This window comes from Epinephelus fuscoguttatus, linkage group LG6 (assembly GCF_011397635.1).
Source record: "Epinephelus fuscoguttatus linkage group LG6, E.fuscoguttatus.final_Chr_v1".
NCBI classification, from domain to species: Eukaryota; Metazoa; Chordata; class Actinopteri; order Perciformes; family Serranidae; genus Epinephelus; species Epinephelus fuscoguttatus.
This window is the reverse complement of record NC_064757.1, coordinates 40,958,097-40,980,142: the sequence shown is the minus strand read 5'-3', so window position 1 is coordinate 40,980,142 and position 22,046 is coordinate 40,958,097. Positions and strand designations below refer to the sequence as shown.

Here is a 22,046-nt window from a genome sequence, read left to right as displayed (position 1 = left end):
CAACAAGCTGGTGAAGAAAGTGGAACATTTATCATCTGGAGCCAGATATATTTCTTACAAATTGGTGGAGACCAAATCAGAGCTAAAAGGAGAGTGACGGACTAAATTCATAATGTGGACTGAAACTATCTCAAATAAATGCAAATGCTGCTTTGTGTCTGTCGGATGTGTTAACAGGAAAAACATATGAGCCATAAGTAAGGTTAGGTACCAAAATCAGCACTTCTCAGGGTGCCAACTGGATTATGTCAGTACTTCATAGAACCAGTGCATGTTAAATCCACATGTGCAAAATGCTGGTATCTGAGAGTGCATCTAGGTAAGAATGCTGGGCCTAGACAAGAGCTGCCAGCCTCAACTTCATGTATGTAGGAGCACCCTGAAGCCAGGAAGCGAGCCACAGAGCTCTGCAGCTGCTCCATGAGTCAAAACTATTACTGCAGCACCGATCAGCTGCAACTAGCGGTTCAAATGTGAACGGTACCCAACCCTCGCCTTGAGAACTAAGACTGTTAGTGCAGTTTACCTGAGGAGTGTAAAAAGCATGTGCCCCCTTCCCTGGATAAAAAAGGAAAGACCGATGATAAAGACCACACGTGTAAACAGTTTAAGTTTATAATGTTCATGCTGACTAACCCGAAGCCCTCCAGCGATGTATCAAACTCCACAAATGCAGGCGTGACCGCCGATCCGTGGAGGCGTATGTCATGGGGCGTTGTCATGGACACCAGGCACTTGACTCGAGTGAGGGGCACGGTGCTGCCCTCTGCAGAGCGCACAAGGCTGCGGCTGATGCGATACTGGCCGTTGTCCTCCGCTGGCGTGGCGAAGACGCTGTCTGGACCGAAGCCCTCCATGGACATGGTCATACTGTCTGTGAAGTCAGGAAGGACAAAACTTTAATTGAGGATAAACTCAACCAACATCAAGGGTGGGACTACTAGTTTAAATCCATTAGTTTGCCCTGTAACCAGCTAAAATATGGGAAAAAAAAGTTTCGATCCAACGCTAAGGCACATATAATTTAAGGCCTGTGATCCAGAAGAAGAGACACAAATGGACTTTTTCACACCAGGTCCAGAGCCCGGAGTGAGAATAATGACAGCTCTGCCCGTACCTCCTCTTGTGCTCTTTGAATGGAACCAAAATCCTCATAGCTTTCATACATTTCTTCTCCTTTTTCTATGCTCTTGCCTGCCGACTCTAGTATTATGTAGCAATAAATGAATAGCTGAGGTTTCTTCACTTTTTTCTCCTCTCCTATTTTTCAAACTCCGCCACTGCAAAAACAGGCTGTGACGGCATTTTGGGTTTAGAGAATCTTCTATGTGTTTAGAGAAGCCCACATTAGGTGCATTAATCTATAGAAGACATTTATTTTTTCATTCAGAGATGTCAGACGGCTGTATCTGGGCAGCATTAGATCAAGCCTGGATCTTTATTGTCCCATAAGGAGTTGAATTAACCTCTGGTCCAAAGTACAGTGCAGTCTTCCACTAAGAACATGGATGACTGCTTGTTGGGAGTCAGCACATCTAACAAAGACAAATTAAAGCAGGTACTGCAACACGCAGCACTGGCAGCCAATAACCCATCCTGGATTATCTTCTCACAGACAGAGAAAGATAGTCCTGTGTGTTCTAACAGTGGCGGCTTGTAAAGAGCAGTAATTAGTCAGGACTTAATATCCATTCTCAGCCGAGAGGAGACACAATGAGCAATTAGGACATGCTGAGGAGCCCACAAAATTACAAACATTAACGTCTGTTAATAGAAAACAAACCATTTGTAGCAGATTCACAGTTGAGAGACGATCTTTGTTTAAACAGGGAGTTTACACATTAACTGGATATTAATCAGAGGCCAAGAAGACGACTCTGGGTTTCCTACAAGTTGGTGCTTTGCTGAAGACACCTCATGGTCCCTACAACTCTTCCTATAAACCCTGAGGAAATAAGCTGCACTGTAAAATGTCAGGGTCGCATAAACTAAAGCCAGGCAGTTCCACTGACTTTGCAATCATCTGAACCTTTCTGAAAACCTACAGAATCGTCCCCTTTCCACCACCGAGCCGGTGCTCGTAATTCTAACCCGACAATTAAATGGCAACTGAGAGCTCATCCTCTGCAATCACGGCCTATTCACCGCAGGATTCGTCCCAGTGATCTCACAGAGAGGGAGCAAAGGAAAGGAGCAGAATAACTGGAAGATTGACGACCTTTTTCCAGGCTTTTAGCACAGAATGAAACGTTCTCTCCCTGGTGTCACTGTGGCGGATGGAAACGGCTCCCAAATGACATTATCATTTCATAAAAGTACAGGAGGGCTGCGAAGGACTGAACTCTTCAATTCTCAGCTATTAAAGCCTGATATGCTCAGCTGTAAAGAGGCTGTCGTTTCTGCCCACAAATTCAAATAACGTCACAAGACTGCATCACAAACTGCATATATCTGATACTAGATGTTCGTTCTTTCATCTGTTTGTTTGTATGGATTTGCACTGTTTTTATACTCACCTGACAATTCATTAAAAGCCGTTTTAGCATGCACCATTTTGACCCGCCTTGATTGTTTTTTGACTGCTTACAACAACAAAAAAATCCAACCTGTTCTTCAGTTCAGTTTGGAAACAGTTTAAAACAACTGCTGATAAAAACCCACTTTCCCAACATTAACTTGAAAGCTAAATACTTTAGGTAAGACACTGACAATCAAAATGAACTTCAATGACACTTGAACGGTTCTCTGAGGTGCCCCCTGTTGTTATGGCAGAACAGTGTGTACCCTCAGTCAATCTTGGGTTTTGGCTGTGGCTTAGAAAGTAGAGTGGGTCATCCACTAATAGAAAGATCAGCAGTTCAATCCGCGGCTCCTCCAGTACGCCTGTTGAAGTATCCTTGAACAAGAAACTGAACCACAAAATGGCTGTTCCATCGGTGCGTTAATGTGTTGAAAACTGAGCAGCAGGTGGCACCTTATAACAGTCACCAGCGTATGAATGTGTGAAAGTGACTTGTAGTGTAAAGAAAGCACTTTGAGTGGTCAGAGGACTAAAAAATATACACGTGCAGCTCCATTTACCAAACAGATCTGATACATAACACTAGAGAGAGTATTTCCTTTGAGACCCTTGATGAAGTGACTATCATGTGATCACAACTGGGAAGAGAGTTGCGACTGTCTTACTTCTCATCTCTGCGTCGTAGCTGAGAGAGCTCGGTTTGTGAACCCGGTACTGCTTCAGTAGCTTCTTGTCCCAGGCGCCGCAGTTCAGAGGGTTTCCAAGACGTAAGAACTCCCTGGAGGGGAAGAAGAGCAGGATGTCAAGAAGAGAAATAAGCCTTCAAAGAAAAGGACAAATTAAATGGAAATGATTATTACTGTTCTTCTGATGCTTATTATTGTTGAATTTTGCCTAACTGCCGTACCAGTTTTTACTTGAGCATATTTCACGATACTAAAGTAAAATACCCTCTCAATTTTTTGCCCCCATTTAATTGAGCATAGTGTTAGTTCAGGCAGGACACGATGTCAAGCTCAGCCCACACCCCAGCTACATCAGCTGATCTCAAACAGCCCAATCAACTGATGGATCAGCTGACTGATCACATGATTCCTTTCGATGCAACCAATTGGCACATCTCATTCAGGGCGGCCTATTTAAACTGCTCTGGCCTGCCTACTGTTGTTGCTTCCTCTGCAAGCCACTTTGCAACCCACCTCCACCCCAGCTCCTCCTTTTCATGCTGTGTCTGACTTATCAATGTCATTTCTGTTTGTCATTGATGCTGCTCTGTTCTGTTCCCAGGGGGTCTTTGCTGCTGCTCTCCCTGCCTTAAGCTTTCCATTTAGGCGCATGGAAGGGCAGGGAGGTGTGCCCTCTCTGTCTCAGGCCTTCCTCATATGTGCATGGAAGGGCAGAGAGGCCCCAGAACAGAGCCATACTCCCAATATATAATACTGTAATGGAAGTAAAGTTTTCTTTGACTAGAGTGACCCTGACTAAAATATATGAATTCATTGTTGCCATCATTTGGCAAACTCAGACTCTGCATTTTACCTTCCATCTGTATCATAATCCATTCAGTGACTCTAAAGGGACAGTTCAGAAAGCCTGCATCTATTCACGGCAAAAGTCCGGTGCTCATGACAGCCCAAGATGTAAACATTAACGGCATTCACCTCGGTTAAGCTATAACGTTAGCTAGCTGAGTGATGCTAGGTGAGCTAGCAGTAGATTCATGCTTCCTTCCATGTGGTGGTACAGTTCATGGGTGTAATTTAGTAGAAAGAATACCGTTACAACATGAAACTGCTACTAAGTAGAGGAGGTAAACTAAGGCTACACTACACAATACATGAGTGACTTCTGTGTCTTTAGATATTAAGGTAAAACAATAAAGTATTTTGTACAGAAAAACTGCATTCAGTCAGGCTGTTTCTTCCTTCAGGGCATCGCATCAGTGGAATTCAGTACCACAAACATTTAGAGAGTCTCCATCATGTCACTCATTTATGTTTAATGACAAGAAATGGCTTGTTGACACCCAAAGATGTGAACACTGATTCACGTAATATTTAACTGTAACATGTGACAGTGGATTCTGTCTCTAACTGTATTATTTGATGGGTTTTTTGTTATAATGCAATATGTTTTGACCTGTTTATCATCATGTGGTACAATTGTTTTTATGAATTATTTCTAAGGTCTGCAGTGGCTCAGTATGTGGGGGAGCAGGTGGCTCCAACACTGCCGGGTACAGTTGTTGTGTTTCCAGAGGGACAGTCAATCATAAACACGTCCTCTGTGTCCTCATGAATCTGTAAAGCACTCTGGATAAAAGCGTCCGTCTAAATGTATGCACTATGTAAATTCAGCAGTTACTTAGCAGGTTGACTTGTTCTCCTCAACAGCTGTGGTTAACAGCACGTTTTAGTCTGTTTAAAAATCAATGATGAGGTTGACTGGCATGTAGGTGCCTCGAACACAAAGAGTCCCGGTGATGGTTTGTGTCAGTCGCCTGAGCGCTGAGTGAGCAACACCACAGACACAGAAAGACTCGGGAGCTTAGCTGAGACTGACGTTAGCAGAGCGGAGACAAATGAGAAATAACACAGGGGGGAGAATTATGAAGGTAAAGTGACAGAAGAAGACTGACAGCACACAAGTGAGGCAGACAGACTAACAGGGAGGAGACAGGAGAGGAGGGTGGGAACAGATTGACAGCTACAGATATGTTTACCTCCAGCACAATGAGGGGAAAGAGAATATCAGCCCGGGGATTTACATATAAAAAGAGTCAACCATGTGCATGTCAAATAACTCTCCCCCGTTCTTCACCCCAACCTCCCACCTCACTTAACTAGTCAGGCGGGAAATGAGAATCGCTTGGGTTAGTCTGCATACATAGCCCTCTTTCACATGCTGAAACCTGTCAGAGCAGATTAAGCTTCCCAAATGGGAAAACCTCACCTCCACATACAGTCCCACTGACATACTAACAGTAGAATATTAATGGGGCGATAACCAGTTTGAGGCTGGCAGGTCATGGTAAGTTTAGAGATGGAGTAGGTAAAATTTTAGCCAGGTCCAGTACCTTAGTGCCATCGGCTGCAGGGCCTGTGAGGCCAGCCTCTCAAACATCCTCTGCAGCGGAGGGTGCAACGGATGGTCCTCGTCGCCCAGGGCCTGACTGCAGCGCTGCAGCAGCCGCTGGTGGAGGCACGCTTCGCACAGCACCTGCTGGTTCCTCTCACTGTTCACCAGGAGCTGGAGGATGTTGGCCACCGCCAGCTGCAGGTCCAGGGCGTGCTGGAGGGAAACAGGAAGAGGCTTTTAGTTCTCACATTATATTTGATTTACAGGATTGTTGTGTCTACAGCTGCAAGGACGCGGACAATCTGGGCAATCTGACTGCAATAACTCTGATAAGAGATTCAAATATATCTGTTTACATGGACTCTAAATAGAGGAATCTGATGAGGTGTGTGTTCACATGCACCAAAGCATTTAAGCAGAATAAAAGAGTCTTATCTGCCAGAAATATAACAGAAGAATTGGATTTTTTCCAACTTCACTGCTAAAATTCAATTCATTCAATACATCGAGTATAGTAGGAGAAGAACTGGTTGCACCTTAGAAGTAAATAATGTAAGTGTAGCTCAGGATGCTGCAAATTACAGACGCAAAACTGGCTGTCACTACAATTTACCAATGGTTCCTAAACATCTTACATGTGGGCTACTGGGCTGAGTTTAATGGCTGCACGCAGCATCAGTGAGAAACGCAGTAGGACAAGAATGAAAGCTCAGGGGGCAGAAGTCAGAGAAGGGTGGGTGGATGCGTCCAACAAACACTGATTTTCACCCAGGAGAGTGGAGTTCAGGTCCCGTAAGATTATACAACCAACCATCCACGTGATTTGTTGCTTAAATCCAACCACATGTTTTTTTCTTACGTGTGTTTGTTGTTGAGGGAGGAAAAAACCAAAACATCAATTTGCAGTGTTGTACCAATGTAGCGCTTTTATTTTTGAAAGACACTGTATGTAAACATTAAATTTCCTGTGAAAACAGAAGTGTATTTTGAAAGAAGACAATGCATGTAACAGGCAGAACTTGACACGGCGTCCCAGAACGTCAACGACCAACGCACCCAGGGTACCTTGGAGGTCGTATCTGGACGTGGAAAGTCCATGACCAAACATCGATATGTGACGTTTACATGCGTATTAGGCGCTAATATTTTCCTGCTGAACAGATTATCAATGGATTATACTTCCCCTCACAATCTGCTTAAGAATTTCTTTTCATCAGGCCAGTCTCTTCTGATTGAGGTGTTAACATGAGGCATTTTCAGTACTCTGATTACTAGTGGAATATTAGGGTCCATGTACAACTCATACATTGAAGTTTCATTGATTTTGCCAGCATTTACTTGATTAGCTGTTAACAAATTCGAAATTCGGTCTCCACAAAATGTAAAATATAGTGTTTTCTTTTTACGATACATGCACATTAAACAATCTGGATGCCTGTGACAGGTAAAAAACACTGAGTCAAACTGAAAATAAAAGCTTTTCCCTGGCCCTACGTGTAACCCCTTCACCCACTTCAACAGGAAGTGTGTGTTAGCACATTTCCTCCTTGCGTTTCCTCACCTCTGGCTGACTGTCTGAGCAGACGGAAGGCAGCAGGTCCAGCATGGCCAGGACGGCCCCTGGGTGGATGACCACCATGTCGGACGAAGACGAGGAGGAGGCGGGGTGGGAGGTGTTGGCCAAGTGGAGCTTCAGGTCTGTCAGGGCTTTGACCGGGGCGGGAGGGCCCGACGTACCGTAGTAGCCTTGTCTGGGAGAGAGAAAGTCATGTTCAGTCAAGCCAAAGTTATTCACACATCTTCGATATGTCTGCCATTGAGTGCTTTACAGAACACAACGATCTCAACACAAGTGATGGAGATGGTCAAATGTAAAAGTTCAGCAAGAAGAAACAACAATACTTTGTTTTGTCCTTAACATTTGTTTTGCTGCAGGGAACCCTGATGTTTCCTGCTGATATGGTTATGAGAATATGCTGATTAAAACAACATAAAATCATCCTAATTTCAGTTCAGTCCGAGGCAGAATATTCACACTCGTCACTCGTCTGTTTACTGAGACTCGAGCTTTATTTGGAGGCCCTACTTTACTGTAAAATATGTAACTGGCTCACAGAAACACAGAAAGTGGCTGCTAAATATTCAGATTTAATCTACAGTGTCCTCCAGATAATCAATGGAAACATTCCTATAAAGAGGAGGTAAATAATCATCACAGGATGAATGTAAGCATTGTATTTAACACTTTGACTCCAACTTTCTTCAACATGACTCAGCGCTCCTCACACTTCAGGGATCAAGGTGTCAGTCGAGCCCTCCTCGTGTGCAGAGAGCAGGAGCTCTGCCAGGGCCTGCAGCGGGGCAATTAGACAAATAGGCGTGTTGCCGCGATGCAAATTACAGAGTGGCAAATCCCCCCTCAGGAGAGATGTGGAGCTGGAAAAGGCTGGAGTCAGCAGAAAGTGCTGGAGGGGTTGGATGTGGGGCAGGAAGCTAACTGGGTTGTTCGTGTTCCCACTGGCTCGCAGCCTCTTTGATAGTTTTTGAGTAGAAATGGACATGTGAAATTATGTTCTGCTGCATTTAAAGACAGGTATGGACAAAGTTACGACGCGCAGACACAGCGGGCTATGTAAGAAGCTCCAGCAGTAATTCAACATGGTGGTCAGAGCTTGCACAAGCAAATGAGGGGGAGACAAGCAGTGGGTCCAAAGTCCATACAACACACTAACTGCATATAGTGTATATGATGCACTAATGGTGTTAGTGTACTGTTTTCACTGTTAATATGAAAAGTATATTGTTTTCTTCTTGTATACTAACAGGAAATGATACGATACACGCACCAATGCATGTCAATCAAACTGCGGATTACACTTGACAAGTACACATCCAAAGAATTTAGTAGTTATTTCCTCCTCTCTGAGGTGTTAAACCACTATCCCCAATTTTTTTTAATGCACTCACAGGTCATTTTTAATCTGCATCCTGCCTATTTTTGAGATGTTTTTGTCATTTAAGACGTGAACTCACCACATACTGGAGACCTGCTTAGATTTAGGGTTATCTAATGATACATGAAGAATTATTTTCATTATCTACAAAACTGTCCATTATTCTTTATCTAATTTTTTCTCAGTAAAATGTCAGAGGGTAGTGTAATTTCCCAGAGCCCAAGGTGACGCCTTCAAATGGTGTGTTTTATCGGAGCAGCAATCCAAAACTCCAAAGCTATTCAGTTTGCTGTTAAGTCGTCACATTTAAGGAGGATGAAACGAGCGAACATTTGGCTGTTAAATTACTATAACAATTATTCCATCGTCAAAAGAGTTGCCGATTCATTTTCTGTTGCAGTTCTACTTAGATGTAACATGTGACATGAATTTGAGACACAGCTTCAGAGTACGTTGACACTTAGTCGGCCAAATTTCTCCACGTCTTGGCTTTCCTTCAACATTAACCCAGTATGTTACACAGCCAAATGATCTCCAGAGTGGATAATATTGTCTGCTTATTTTAATATAAATGACTAAATCGTAGCGTATTTTGTTGGACAACTAAACAGATATTGAAATATATGTAAATGTGAAGAGTTAAATCTTGATCTTTGCTGTGTTAACAGTGTATGTAATGCTCAGTATGTAGATAAGCCATGGTGAACAGTTTTGTAGTTTTCCAACAGAGAGAAGGAAGGGTTCGAAGCACTGTCACCAGAAGAAAATGTTGGCATTGTACGTTTCTGCAAACCATTAACAGGCTACATTTCTATGTTTTATACGAATCTTATCAACGTTTCTTAAGTGATGTAATGTATGAGCTGACTTTCCTGTTGCAAAGTGGAGGGTATGGTGGACGGGGTGATCCCTTGGCAAGACGCTGCCAAGCTGTGTGGACCACTGATTGAAACGAACAACCAACAAAACCGGTTGTTTTTAACGAGTCATCACTTTGTTTCCAGCAGCTTTACGTCCATCAAACGTGGCCGTTTTTAAGTGACCCATCACTGGTTTTACACCGGGGATATTTCGACAAAAAGCGGTTGTATTTTTTACAGAGATGTTGCCGCATTTCCTGTCAAGGTAGTACAACCAAAAGTGGTGGTTTTTACTGAGACATCGCTGCATTTCCTGCTTGGATAGTGCCAAAAAAGCGATTGTTTTTTAACAAGACATTGCTGTATTTCCAGTGGGGATTGTGCCACCAAAACCAAGTATTATAAACCAAAACATAATATTTTTGTAAACATAACCGAGTAATTTTTGTGCCGAAACCTGACCACACATTAAACCGAGGCATTGCTGAGGTATCTGCTACACAGTAACGTACAAATGTAACATATCTGTTGTTTGTGGAGACGGTCCATTGCCAACATTTTTTTCTTGCGACTGTATGATTTAGCCATTTCGCTGTTACTGAGATGTTTTCGTGTGGATGAAGATCTTGTCATAAACACCTATTTTCAGATCCAGTCAGTTCAGTGTGGACGTAGTCAGGTGTCAGCAGTGGAAATATCCTGATATGCAACACTGACAGAGGCTGGGTTTAATTTTCTAGATTCTCACAAACGTGATAATCGAAACACTGATTTCTGCAATTTGTTCTTCAAGGCAAAGCTCATTGCACAAGATGTTGCTGAGCGGCTGAGCATCATTTAGATAGAGATTAAATCATGGGAGATGTTTTCATTTGAATCAAACCAGGCAAACAGTGAGCAATTAGCATCTAGCTTTCCTCACATTTCATGTGTTGTGAGATAATTCTGACTACAGAAAACTGTTTTACAATCCTCGTGAAATCACATTACAATCACAGAAACTTAAAGGCTGTTGAATGATGGCTGTGAGGCAGAAACAGAGTCCACAAAGAGGAGTTTACAGTGAGGTACACAAGCAAGGACAAGGGCCTTATCATCTCTAATTGTCAAATTAGTCCACCTCATGAATATTCAGCCTTGGAGTGGATCCAGACAGACAGAAGGGGAAGCTACTGAGAGGAGACCCCCAGTTTCACCTTGACTGTTATTAGACCTCACTAAGGCAGAGAACATTTTAACCGTCCCAGCCGTTTTCCCTTTGTTAATGGAATTCAAAGAGCAGCAGAGTCTGGGTTTAGGTGGAGGGGGCAACTTTAGCAGAGAGAGAAGACAAGAAAAGGAGGGGGAGGAGCGGGAGGGTGAGGAGGAATGTGATGAGAGGAAAAATGCCTCTTCAGACTGACAGTAACTTGGCTGATTCTGTGTGTGTTTCCCTGCCTGAGAGGAGCTGTGAGAAGTGTTTTAAATAAAGTGTTAAGGCAGAAATGTATCTGTGGTGGTAACAGCAGGCGTCATTCATCATTTATCTCTTTTTTTTGTTGGTTTGTTGCACGGTGCTGATTTTTTAATGGGTTTTTTTTTCACTGCTCCAACTGTTCTGACAGGCTGTCGGCGGCCAGATTCTTCCACAGGAAGAAGTGTAACATGTAGTCATTTTCACCACTCTATCTGTACGCTATGTTTTCATCCCATCTGAGTGTGAATCAAGACGTAAAAGGAGATCAACAGCATCAAGAATATCTTTTACATTTATTATTTGTAGAAGAATTTGCAGTCTATAAAGAGAAAGCTGCCCTGAAATCACACAGCCAGTATTATTTATTATTTATACGTACATCATGTGGAATAACTTTATTTATTTATTTATTTATATTATGTGCAAATAATTTTAACTTAATTTATGTTCACGACATGTTGGCAGTGCTTGTGAGTGCGTATATATGCGTGCATATGTGTGCAGAGTGTGTGTGTGTGTGTGTGTTTAGAGTATGAATTAATTATATTTTATCCTTTAACCTTTATTATTAATTCATTACTTTTAAATGAGTTCTGTTTTATTCTGTGCATTGAATGTCGCTGTATTCATTTACAATGTGGGGAAAACTGCTTTCTCTTACTCTGCACCTTGGACCTGGAACAATCTTCAGAAAGATCTAAAATTAGAAACCGTTATATCCATCGATGAATTTAAGGGCATCATAAAGAATGTGGTGACAGAGACATTTTGTATTGTGGATTTTTGTATTATATGTTGCATTTGCTGCATATTTAGATGTGTTTTGATCGGCTGCTACCTCGGCCAGGTCTCTGTTGAAACAGAGATTTCCAATCTCAGTGGGACTTCCTGGTTTAATAAAGGTTAAATTAAAAAAAACAAACGATGAGAATAAAAGGAACTGAATTAAATTTAAAACTAGTGCTGACATGACTGGTTGCTCAACCATTTAGTCCATCAACAGAATATTAATTTATAGAGATTTTGATGACTGATTTATTGTTTAAGTGATTTATCAGCAACAATCATTTGATCACAGCTTCTTTTCAGGAGGGTCACTGGCTCAAGTCCCCGTCCGGACCAAAATACAGAGCGTGGACCGGTAGCTGGAGAGGTGCCAGTTCACTTCCTGGGCACTACCGAGGTGCCCCTGAGCAAGGCACCCAACGCCCAACTGCTCGGGAGCCCTGTCCATGGGCAGCCCCCTCACTCTGACATCTCTGCATTGAATGCTTGTACAGGTCCTGTTTGTGCATGTGTGTGTACTTTGGGCCTGTGTGTGTATGTGACAACAAAGTGACGATATTGAATTTCCCCGTGGGGATTAATAAAGTATATAAAATTAAAAGTAAATAAAAAAAAAGAAAAGAAATGTGAGGGTTTGGTTATTTTTTTGTCAATTTTATATGATTTAGATGCTGCAACTAAGAATTTTCAGTATTAATTTATCTGCCAATCATTTTCTAGATTAATTAATAAATAAATTTGTCTACAAAATTTAAAAAAAAAAAAAAAAAAAAAGGTCATTACAATTTCACAACGTAAGACAAGAAGCAAACTCCTTATATTTGAGAAGTTGCAACCATCAAACACTTGGCAATTTGCTTGAAAAAGTCCAGGACAATTAATCAATTATCAAAGCAGGTGCTGATTAATTTTTGCAGATCATCTTATCAATCAACTGACTAACTGTTTTCCCTCTTATTTTACTGTAATTTGAGTCTTTGGCGTTTGGACTGCTGGTCAGACAAAACAATTTGTAGTTGGGCTCCACAACACAGTGATGGGCTTTTTTCATTATTGTTTGACATTTTAAATATTAAATAATGAATAAATATATTCAAAAATATGTTCAATAGATTCTTAGATAATGAAAATAATCATTGATGTGGACAATAAATGCTGAACAGCTGTAAAGTGTTGTGGAAGTCTAACTCAGCTTATGGTAAGCATCACTACCTTGGCACATTTTTATGATTCGCTTAAAGATTCACGAGACAGTTAGACGAGTTGATGAACATTGTGCCACTAGTGGGCGCTCTTAGTGTCGACTGAGGGTTAAGAAAAATGGAGAAGAAAGAATGAGGGTGAAGAAAGTGGCAGAGCGCTGTAGCTACCTCTTCCTGGCGAGTGCTGGCGTGCCCCAAGGCGAGGGCAGCGAGGTCTCATGAGTCAGGCAGGGAGGCACCTGCTCCGCACGACTGCATGGCAGCACACGCACACACACACACACACACACACACACACACACACACACACACCAGGACACATTTGGACACAAACATGCACGTACACACCCCAAAATAAGTGCAAATACACACCCACAGGCACAAACACACAAACACACACACAAAAAAAAGCACAGGTATACACACACCCATATGCGCACACACACACCCACACATGCAGCCGCGCAGATGGACCAGGCCGAGGATGAACAGCCAGACAGCACCAGAGGTTAGAGGAAGAAGAAGAGACAGAGAGAAAAGAAAAGAAGGAAAGAAGCTGTTAGTGGAAAGCTGGAAGGAGAAACAGGATCAGAGCTACAGCTGGAGCACATGCACGACGCCAGCTAGAGCTACACATGAGCTGAGCACGTAGTGTTGTCACGATGACCAACCCTTTAACTTTAACACAGCTGGCAGACATCACAACAAGGAGTTTAATACTTATAGCAAATGCAATCAGAAACTGCTCCACTCCACTGCAGGTGGTGTAAACAAGCACAGAGGAAGAGGACTGTCACTGATGATGCTGCAGTCTGTTTATTTACTGCAGTCATAGGCGAAGATATTTGGGGAGGGAAACAGGGAACGATTCCTCCCTCAATATTAAGAATATGTGCATTTGACAAACTGCTAGAAAGTCACTCAAAGATGCAACAATGCCTACAGCAAAGTAGGTGGTGCCGGATGCAACCTCAAATTGCAATCTGGAATTAAATGGAAAAAGATGAAGCAAGCAGTTGAAGCAGGAGGCATCATGACCTTTCCACATGGATGTATAGAGAGAACTAGATACAGGGTTGGAGGCAGGGCCCCATTCATTCCTATGAAAGTCCCTTAGTGGCGCATGAAGCCAAAAAAGCTTGATTTCCAGGGTATGAAATTACCCTTATTTTCTACATCATTGGGCACATAGAGCAAGTGTATCAGAGACTTCGCCGGCCAGACAGCTAACTTCCTGTTTAGCCCTCGAATGGGGATAAAATGATTCAATCGTGTGGCTCTTCTAGATTTTCTAAATGTTATCAGAACGAGTGGCTCAAATCCTGATGGTGAAACAACTCATTTTGGGGGGTTGTGACACTCAAAGAAATGATCCACTGTCTTTTTCACAGTGAAAGTCTTTAGGGAAAAGTAATTTTGGGCCCAACAGCATCACGTGATAAACCAAGAAGTTCCCTAAAATCCCACGATTTGGCTACTATGACAAATTGGGGTTAAAAACCGGCGCTGTTCTGGTGTAAGATAAAATTTATTTCCTGAGGATGTATCCAGCAGATTGTCTTTTGTTGTGTATTTACAGATCTATTTAATATCGCGCACCTTACATGCAGGTAATGAGAGTTATGATTAGGTTTAGCGGAGTGGTATATATATATAAGATGCGAGATGCCACTATTGTTGTCAATGTCCAGTTGTCCTACGTTCTTTTTCGGACATTAAATTGGATCAAGTTACCCACAGAAGAAGGCAACCTACCTCACACTGGTGGCAGTGGGTTTGTGGACTGCAAATTTTTGCCGGGGTTTAACAAGCCAACTATCTGTACAACACTCCTGCTTCAAGCCAACGCCAAGCTAGCGACTGGTCAGTGTGCCGATGGAATCAAACAGATACTCGTGGACATCCTGCATCACACTAGTTTCTTACATTTCAAACATAAATTGATGCAGAAAAAGCACAAGCAGTGCATAAAAAAGCATGAGAGTGCAGGACATTTAGTGTTTTACACTCAAAATTTCTTGATTCATGGGGAAGGACCCCCAACTGTTTAAAAAAAACCCAAAAAAACTACGCCATGACTGCAGTGATCAGTAAGTCTGATCAATCAACTGAAAACAGTCTGAACACATCTTCAACTCAATCCCAGCTTACAGTTAATATCTGTATTTCTATATTGTTACCAATTTCTTGATGTATTTTTCTTGTTTTCTATGGAGTCACAGTCGTAATTAATTTTTGGATATTCATCACTTGCACTGGTTTCACTCTCATTCTGCCATCGTGACAACACTACCAGGCTGTGCAGCTGAATCACGACCACAGTGAAGCTTCTTTATTAAATGTCTTTTCAGTTTTCAGACGCCTCAGTTCAGTGATGTGTGTCTCAGACGAAGAGGTCGACTGAGTGTGAGCTGTGACTGTGCAGTATGACCCGACTGGGATAAACACAGCTGTGGACCTGCTTCAACACTTTCACCTGACTGATCCGAACCTACAGAGTGAACCTGCTCACTTGTACTGAAATATATCTTCAGTGGAACTCATGAGTGTCTTTGTTGGCTTTCACTGTACCTGAGAATAAGATGCCAAATAATCTACAGTAATATTCACACTAATAATTATGATCACCTAGCTACAGAATTCTCACTTAATCAAGTAATACATGCAGATCTTGAAATCATCATAGATTTAAGATATCATCACTCCTCACTTCAATATGTCGGCAATATGTAGGTTGATTGAAAATACTTCTATTTGTATTTGTCATAATTAGCATAGGGGTTCTTGAGTTATGGCTAAAAACATGTTGACCTTGACCTTTGACCACCAACATTTAATCATGTCATCGTTGAACATTTATGCCAAATTTGAATAAATTCCTTCAAGGTCCTCTTGAGATATTGCATTCATGAGAATAAGACAGATGCAAGGTTGCAGCAACCTTGACCTCTGACCACCAAAATCCAATAATTTCATCGTTGAGTCCAAGTTAACGTTTGTGCCAAATTTGAAGAAATTCTTTTTTTCAAGAGATATTCCCTTCATGAGAAAAAGAGGCAAGGTCACGGCGATCTTGATCTTTGACCACCAAAATGTAATCAGTTCATTGTTGAGCGTCAGTGAACGTTTGTGCCAAATTTGAAAAAAATCCCTCATAGTGTTCTTGAGATATTGTGTTCACAAGAATGAGACAGACAAGGTCACAGTGACCTTGACCTTTGACTTACAACCAGCAAAATCTATTCAGTTCATCTCTGAGTCCAGGTGGACGTTGGTGCCAAATTTAAAGAAATTTCACTCACAAGAACGGGACGGACAGAAGTTTGACTTAAGCAGTCTTATTATGCTTTTCCTTAATTTCTGCCTTATAATATCATAATCCTCTTAGTTCATTGTTGAATCCAAGTGAACATTTGTGCCAAATTTGAAAAAAAAAAAATTCTCAAAGTGTTCTTGAGATATCGAGTTCTCAAGAATGAGATAGATGAGGTCACAGTGACCTTGACCGCTGACCTACAACCAGCAAAATCTAATCAGCTCATCTCTGAGTCGTGACGTTTGTGCCAAATTTAACGGAACGGACAGAAGTTTGACTTAAGCAGACTTATTATGCTTTTCCTTAATTTCTATCTTATATATAATGTCACAACGTCGGACTGTCATATTAAAGTTGCCAAAATTCTTAATAATGAGGTAAACCTATGTGACGTTATCCATGCGAGCAAAAACGTGAGGCTTCACACCATTCTGAATACTGTGTTTCCAACCTTTTTCTTTTTTTTAAACTACTTCGGCTACAAGCTAGCGTCAGCTCATGACACGTAATTTTATATAGTCATTTGCCCCAAAAGTTACTACAAGTGTTTACATTACATAGTCTACAGTACCACATGTAGCATCTTGCTAGGTTGTTAATTTCTCCCCAATTTCTTATCATATTCCTGCTGGAACATGTCTGGTTGAGTTGAGAGGCTTTTATTAGTGATTATTCACGGTAGAAAAGTGCTGCTATTTTCTGATACAGTCATTCCACCACCTGTAACACAGAGATGACGATATGTGGAAGACCCAGAAACGCTGACTAATTGGAGCAGACTGGGCTTTTTCAGAAGGGAGAGCATTTTAGACACAGGATAAATACAGTGTTTTTTGAACAATAAAGCATGTAAACCTATGACACAAGTATGAACCTGAAAATGAGCATAGTAGGTCCCCTATAAGAAGAGGATTGTAGAAAAACATGAGATCTACAGAAACGTTCTTGAGGAATGTGGCTGCAATCTGCTGAACATTAAAAGTCTCCAACACTTTCTTTGACATTGAGAACTCACTGATCTCAATGTTAAATAATCACTCAGTCAGTAATGATAAACACTCATAAAAGTGTTGACTTATTTAACCACCAACAGTAAATGAACAACTTGTTGACAGTGTGTTGACAACAATCCTTATTTATTGATTAGCTCATGGTTGGACCACAGGCAGAGAGATGCATTTGACCCTTCCGGCCTGATTTATGGTGCAACACATGCATCACTGACAGGCTCTTAACTCACACAAAACTCAAGTACACAATATCTGCTGGCTGTTGTGTGAACAGAAGGGACTGAACTCCTACTGTCGATGGTTGTATCAAGGCATTTGGCTCCAGGATAACAATACAGAACAAACATAGTGTGTTTTATTCTTTGCAGAACCGAATCTCACACTTTGTGCTTCATAAACAAGTGTCGCTGCTAAAACCTGGGGTTTGAGTAATCCACTGACCTGTCAAAGGAGTCGGTGGCCATCTTGTACAGGTAGATGAAGAGCTTGCTGCAGTGTTTGAGCGTTGGACACACGCTGTCTCCTGCGCAGCCTCCAGGAACAGCCTCGTCCTCCAGCAGCCTCTGGAAAGGCTGAGCGTTGGAGGGGAAGACGCTTGTGGGACCAAGCTTCTTAGTGTCTGAGAAACAGCCCAGCAGCCTGTTGGAGAGCAGACAGAGGGATACATGAGTGAAGTTTGGTTTTTCAAAGGGGCAATTTCACCACGTAACACTACAGGCAGAAAACGTAGGAAAATACTGCTTAAATTCTGCCTTTGTTTGCTTCCTAATTGGTGTTTGTCCCACTGCAGGAAAAGTGCAATTATTTGAGACACTTTCTTTGTGCCGTTAATCAAGCCTTTATTTTTCCAGGAGATAGCTCCCAGTGGCAGACAGGATAGCTTAGTGAAAGAAAGGCGTACAGGGAACCAGTCTAAACACTGGTGGTGTCATTATTCTATATCAATTACAGTTAGCAATCAAAAACTCCTCAGGCATCACTAGTCCTGAGAGAGCAGACCTTACCTGACAGCATCTGCCAGCTTCTCATACTGGATCTCTGTGCGGAAGAAGTGCGAGTTGGCCGGCTCGTAGCGCATGGCGGCGGTGAGCGTGCAGAAGACGGTGTGCAGAAGCTCAAAGACCTGGTTCTGGTTGACGCGCTCCCAGCCGTGTCGAGGTGGCTGGCACAGTGAGCGCTCCATGGCAACCAGCAGAGAGGTGACGTAGACAAAGCCGCCCACCTTGCGGAACACGGTCCGGGTGCGGTGACTCTCACGCAACACTGCCAACAAAGCCTGAAGAGGAAGAAGAGAAACGAATTACTGATTTATTCAACATTTCTAAAGTTTGAATTCTTTACTTCAAAAAAAAAAAAAAAAAAAAAAATTTATAATGACATTAACAACATTACGTGTTTCTGTTATCACATAATTTATTCTGAAGATGTCACACAAACTGTGTTTCACTTTCTCTGCATCATTTTATACAGACTTTACTTGACTTGCTTATTTTAAATTTCGTTACTCAATTATTCTCTCCCATGTTGAGTTTTCAAGTCATTTGGTTTTTGTCACCTCATTCAGTCTTCCTCTCATTCTTCTTCTGTGGTGAAACATATTCATGAGCCCCCCTGGGTTTTCTTTGTCTCACTGCACTGACTGGATTTTTTTCCCCACATTTTCATGGTTCGCATTTGCAAGTACCCTAAACTGAAACATCAAACTGTAACCTAGATATGAGTGTGGGGACCGAAAAACAGCCCGAGAGCACAGAGTGACTGTGACAGGCAAAGTTTTTAATTAGCAACTGAAAAGTGGGGAAAACGTCTGGGATCGGCTGCAGATGACGCTTTTGAGTGACACATGTGAAGTGAAGTGCAGGCACATGTCACAGAGAATGGGGCTCAGAACCACTGGGGGCATTTTAATTTTTTAACTATTTCAATCCTGTTTTTGGAGGAGTGTGTTTCAAACTTCTCTTGTTGGAGTGACAGGACAAAAATATATGTTGTAGGACAAGATGAGTTATAATTTCTGAGCATGTACAGTACAGGCCAAAAGTTTGGACACACCTTCTCATTCAATGCGTTTTCTTTATTTTCATGACTATTTACATTGTAGATTCTCACTGAAGGCATCAAAACTATGAATGAACACATGTGGAGTTATGTACTTAACAAAAAAGGTGAAATAACTGAAAACATGTTTTATATTCTAGTTTCTTCAAAATAGCCACCCTTTGCTCTGATTACTGCTTTGCACACTCTTGGCATTCTCTCCATGAGCTTCAAGAGGTAGTCACCTGAAATGGTTTCCACTTCACAGGTGTGCCTTATCAGGGTTAATTAGTGGAATTTCTTGCTTTATCAATGGGGTTGGGACCATCAGTTGTGTTGTGCAGAAGTCAGGTTAATACACAGCCAACAGCCCTATTGGACAACTGTTAAAATTCATATTATGGCAAGAACCAATCAGCTAACTAAAGAAAAACGAGTGGCCATCATTACTTTAAGAAATGAAGGTCAGTCAGTCCGGAAAATTGCAAAAACTTTAAATGTGTCCCCAAGTGGAGTCGCAAAAACCATCAAGCGCTACAACGAAACTGGCACACATGAGGACCGACCCAGGAAAGGAAGACCAAGAGTCACCTCTGCTTCCGAGGATAAGTTCATCAGTCACCAGCCTCAGAAATGGCAAGTTAACAGCAGCTCAGATCAGAGACCAGATGAATGCCACACAGAGTTCTAGCAGCAGACCCATCTCTAGAACAACTGTTAAGAGGAGACTGCGCCAATCAGGCCTTCATGGTCAAATAGCTGCTAGGAAACCACTGCTAAGGAGAGGCAACAAGCAGAAGAGATTTGTTTGGGCCAAGAAACACAAGGAATGGACATTAGACCAGTGGAAATCTGTGCTTTGGTCTGATGAGTCCAAATTTGACATCTTTGGTTCCAACCGCCGTGTCTTTGTGAGACGCAGAAAAGGTGAACGGATGGATTCCACATGCCTGGTTCCCACTGTGAAGCATGGAGGAGGAGGTGTGATGGTGTGGGGGTGTTTTGCTGGTGACACTGTTGGGGATTTATTCAAAATTGAAGGCACACTGAACCAGCATGGCTACCACAGCATCCTGCAGCGACACGCCATCCCATCCGGTTTGCGTTTAGTTGGACGATCATTTATTTTTCAACAGGACAATGACCCCAAACACACCTCCAGGCTGTGTAAGGGCTATTTGACCAAGAAGGAGAGTGATGGAGTGCTGCGGCAGATGACCTGGCCTCCACAGTCACCGGACCTGAACCCAATCGAGATGGTTTGGGGTGAGCTGGACCGCAGAGTGAAGGCAAAGGGGCCAACAAGTGCTAAACACCTCTGGGAACTCCTTCAAGACTGTTGGAAAACCATTTCAGGTGACTACCTCTTGAAGCTCATGGAGAGAATGCCAAGAGTGTGCAAAGCAGTAATCAGAGCAAAGGGTGGCTATTTTGAAGAAACTAGAATATAAAACATGTTTTCAGTTATTTCACCTTTTTTGTTAAGTACATAACTCCACATGTGTTCATTCATAGTTTTGATGCCTTCAGTGAGAATCTACAATGTAAATAGTCATGAAAATAAAGAAAACGCATTGAATGAGAAGGTGTGTCCAAACTTTTGGCCTGTACTGTATGTGTGCCACATGCTTTTCCAGACAACACAATCAGAGCATTATCAGTGTGTTCCCATGGTGATGCCACTTAGACCGCCTCATTAGTTGGTTACATCCTACATAGGGCTGCCCCCTGATAGTCGACCAAATGTTAGGCGACGAGAAGGGTCATCAGTCGGCAAGATTTAATTGGTCGTTTAGTCACCAAAAAAAAAAAGGTAAAACAAAAAACATGAAACTCTATTAGGAGCTGCGCCTTGTCAAAACAAATCAAAACCTATATGACTGCACCATGTGTGACTTTAATGTGAAAGGACAAACACAGGAAGTGTCCACGCTCAGCAGTCAGACAGGAGTCGGGTTAATTTCCAGGGCTGGTACCTGCAGTTATTCCACAGGCTAGTTAATAACATGTCGGGCAGGAAATCCAAAGTGTGGGATCATTTTGAGAAGGTGAAGGACGAACCCAAGGTGATATGTAAACTCATCTTCATTGGTCGACTACAAACATGACGTATCATCTGAAACATGGAAGTAGCTACATGCCCATTAGCCCACAGCGTCATTAACAGGCGGCTCGCTCAGTGTGTGACGTGCACTTGGAGATAAAATATAGGCCTATATTAATGAAGGTTCATTAGTACGGTTTTGTATTTCTCTGTAATGTAGCACAGTGTTAACAATGTTACTGATACTATTCTTTCTCACACCTTCAACTCAAACCACCAAAATATATCATTTAATAATTAAATTAATATCGTAAACATACTAGTCGACTAATGGCCCGAAATGACCACTATTGATCGACTAGGAAAATTTTTAGTCAGTGCAGGCTAAAGCTTAAGTTTACTGTGCCACCCTTTTTACACAGCATACTATAAGGAGCAGCCCCTTGATTCATCCGAGAGTAGGAAAGTGAATAAAAGGGAAGTTAAAACAGAGATATGTTGCACAGCTGAGCCAGCTGTTTCCTGCTGCATTTAAATACTGCCCAACTCAGCACAGTGTTCTTTTAAAACCAATCACAGGATGTTGACTACATCCTCTTCCTGCTGGGAAATTACCACCAGGCTCCACTATGTGCTGGTAAAATTTAGGCTCGGGCTGGTAACTTCAGCAGCCATGTGGAGGCCTGGAGGACGCAACATATCAGGATTGCCCTTCTGAGAGATTACAGGGTTAAATGTGAACTTTCACAAAGCTAACCAGCTTAAATATTGAGATCTATTTG

General features: G+C 42.1%; 1 protein-coding gene across 1 annotated transcript in view; it reads right to left on the bottom strand.

The window, feature by feature from the left end:
• wdfy3 (WD repeat and FYVE domain containing 3) overlaps window positions 1-22,046 on the bottom strand; it is a 147,989-nt gene that overhangs the window by 76,236 nt on the left and 49,707 nt on the right. Inside the window, exons 12-18 of the mRNA XM_049578656.1 lie at window positions 18,188-18,459; window positions 17,625-17,822; window positions 13,026-13,109; window positions 7,161-7,350; window positions 5,598-5,812; window positions 3,187-3,299; window positions 637-874 (exon numbers count right to left, since the gene is read on the bottom strand). Of these exons, the coding sequence (XP_049434613.1) occupies window positions 637-874; window positions 3,187-3,299; window positions 5,598-5,812; window positions 7,161-7,350; window positions 13,026-13,109; window positions 17,625-17,822; window positions 18,188-18,459 (1,310 nt within the window). The remainder of the gene's footprint in view (window positions 1-636; window positions 875-3,186; window positions 3,300-5,597; window positions 5,813-7,160; window positions 7,351-13,025; window positions 13,110-17,624; window positions 17,823-18,187; window positions 18,460-22,046) is intronic.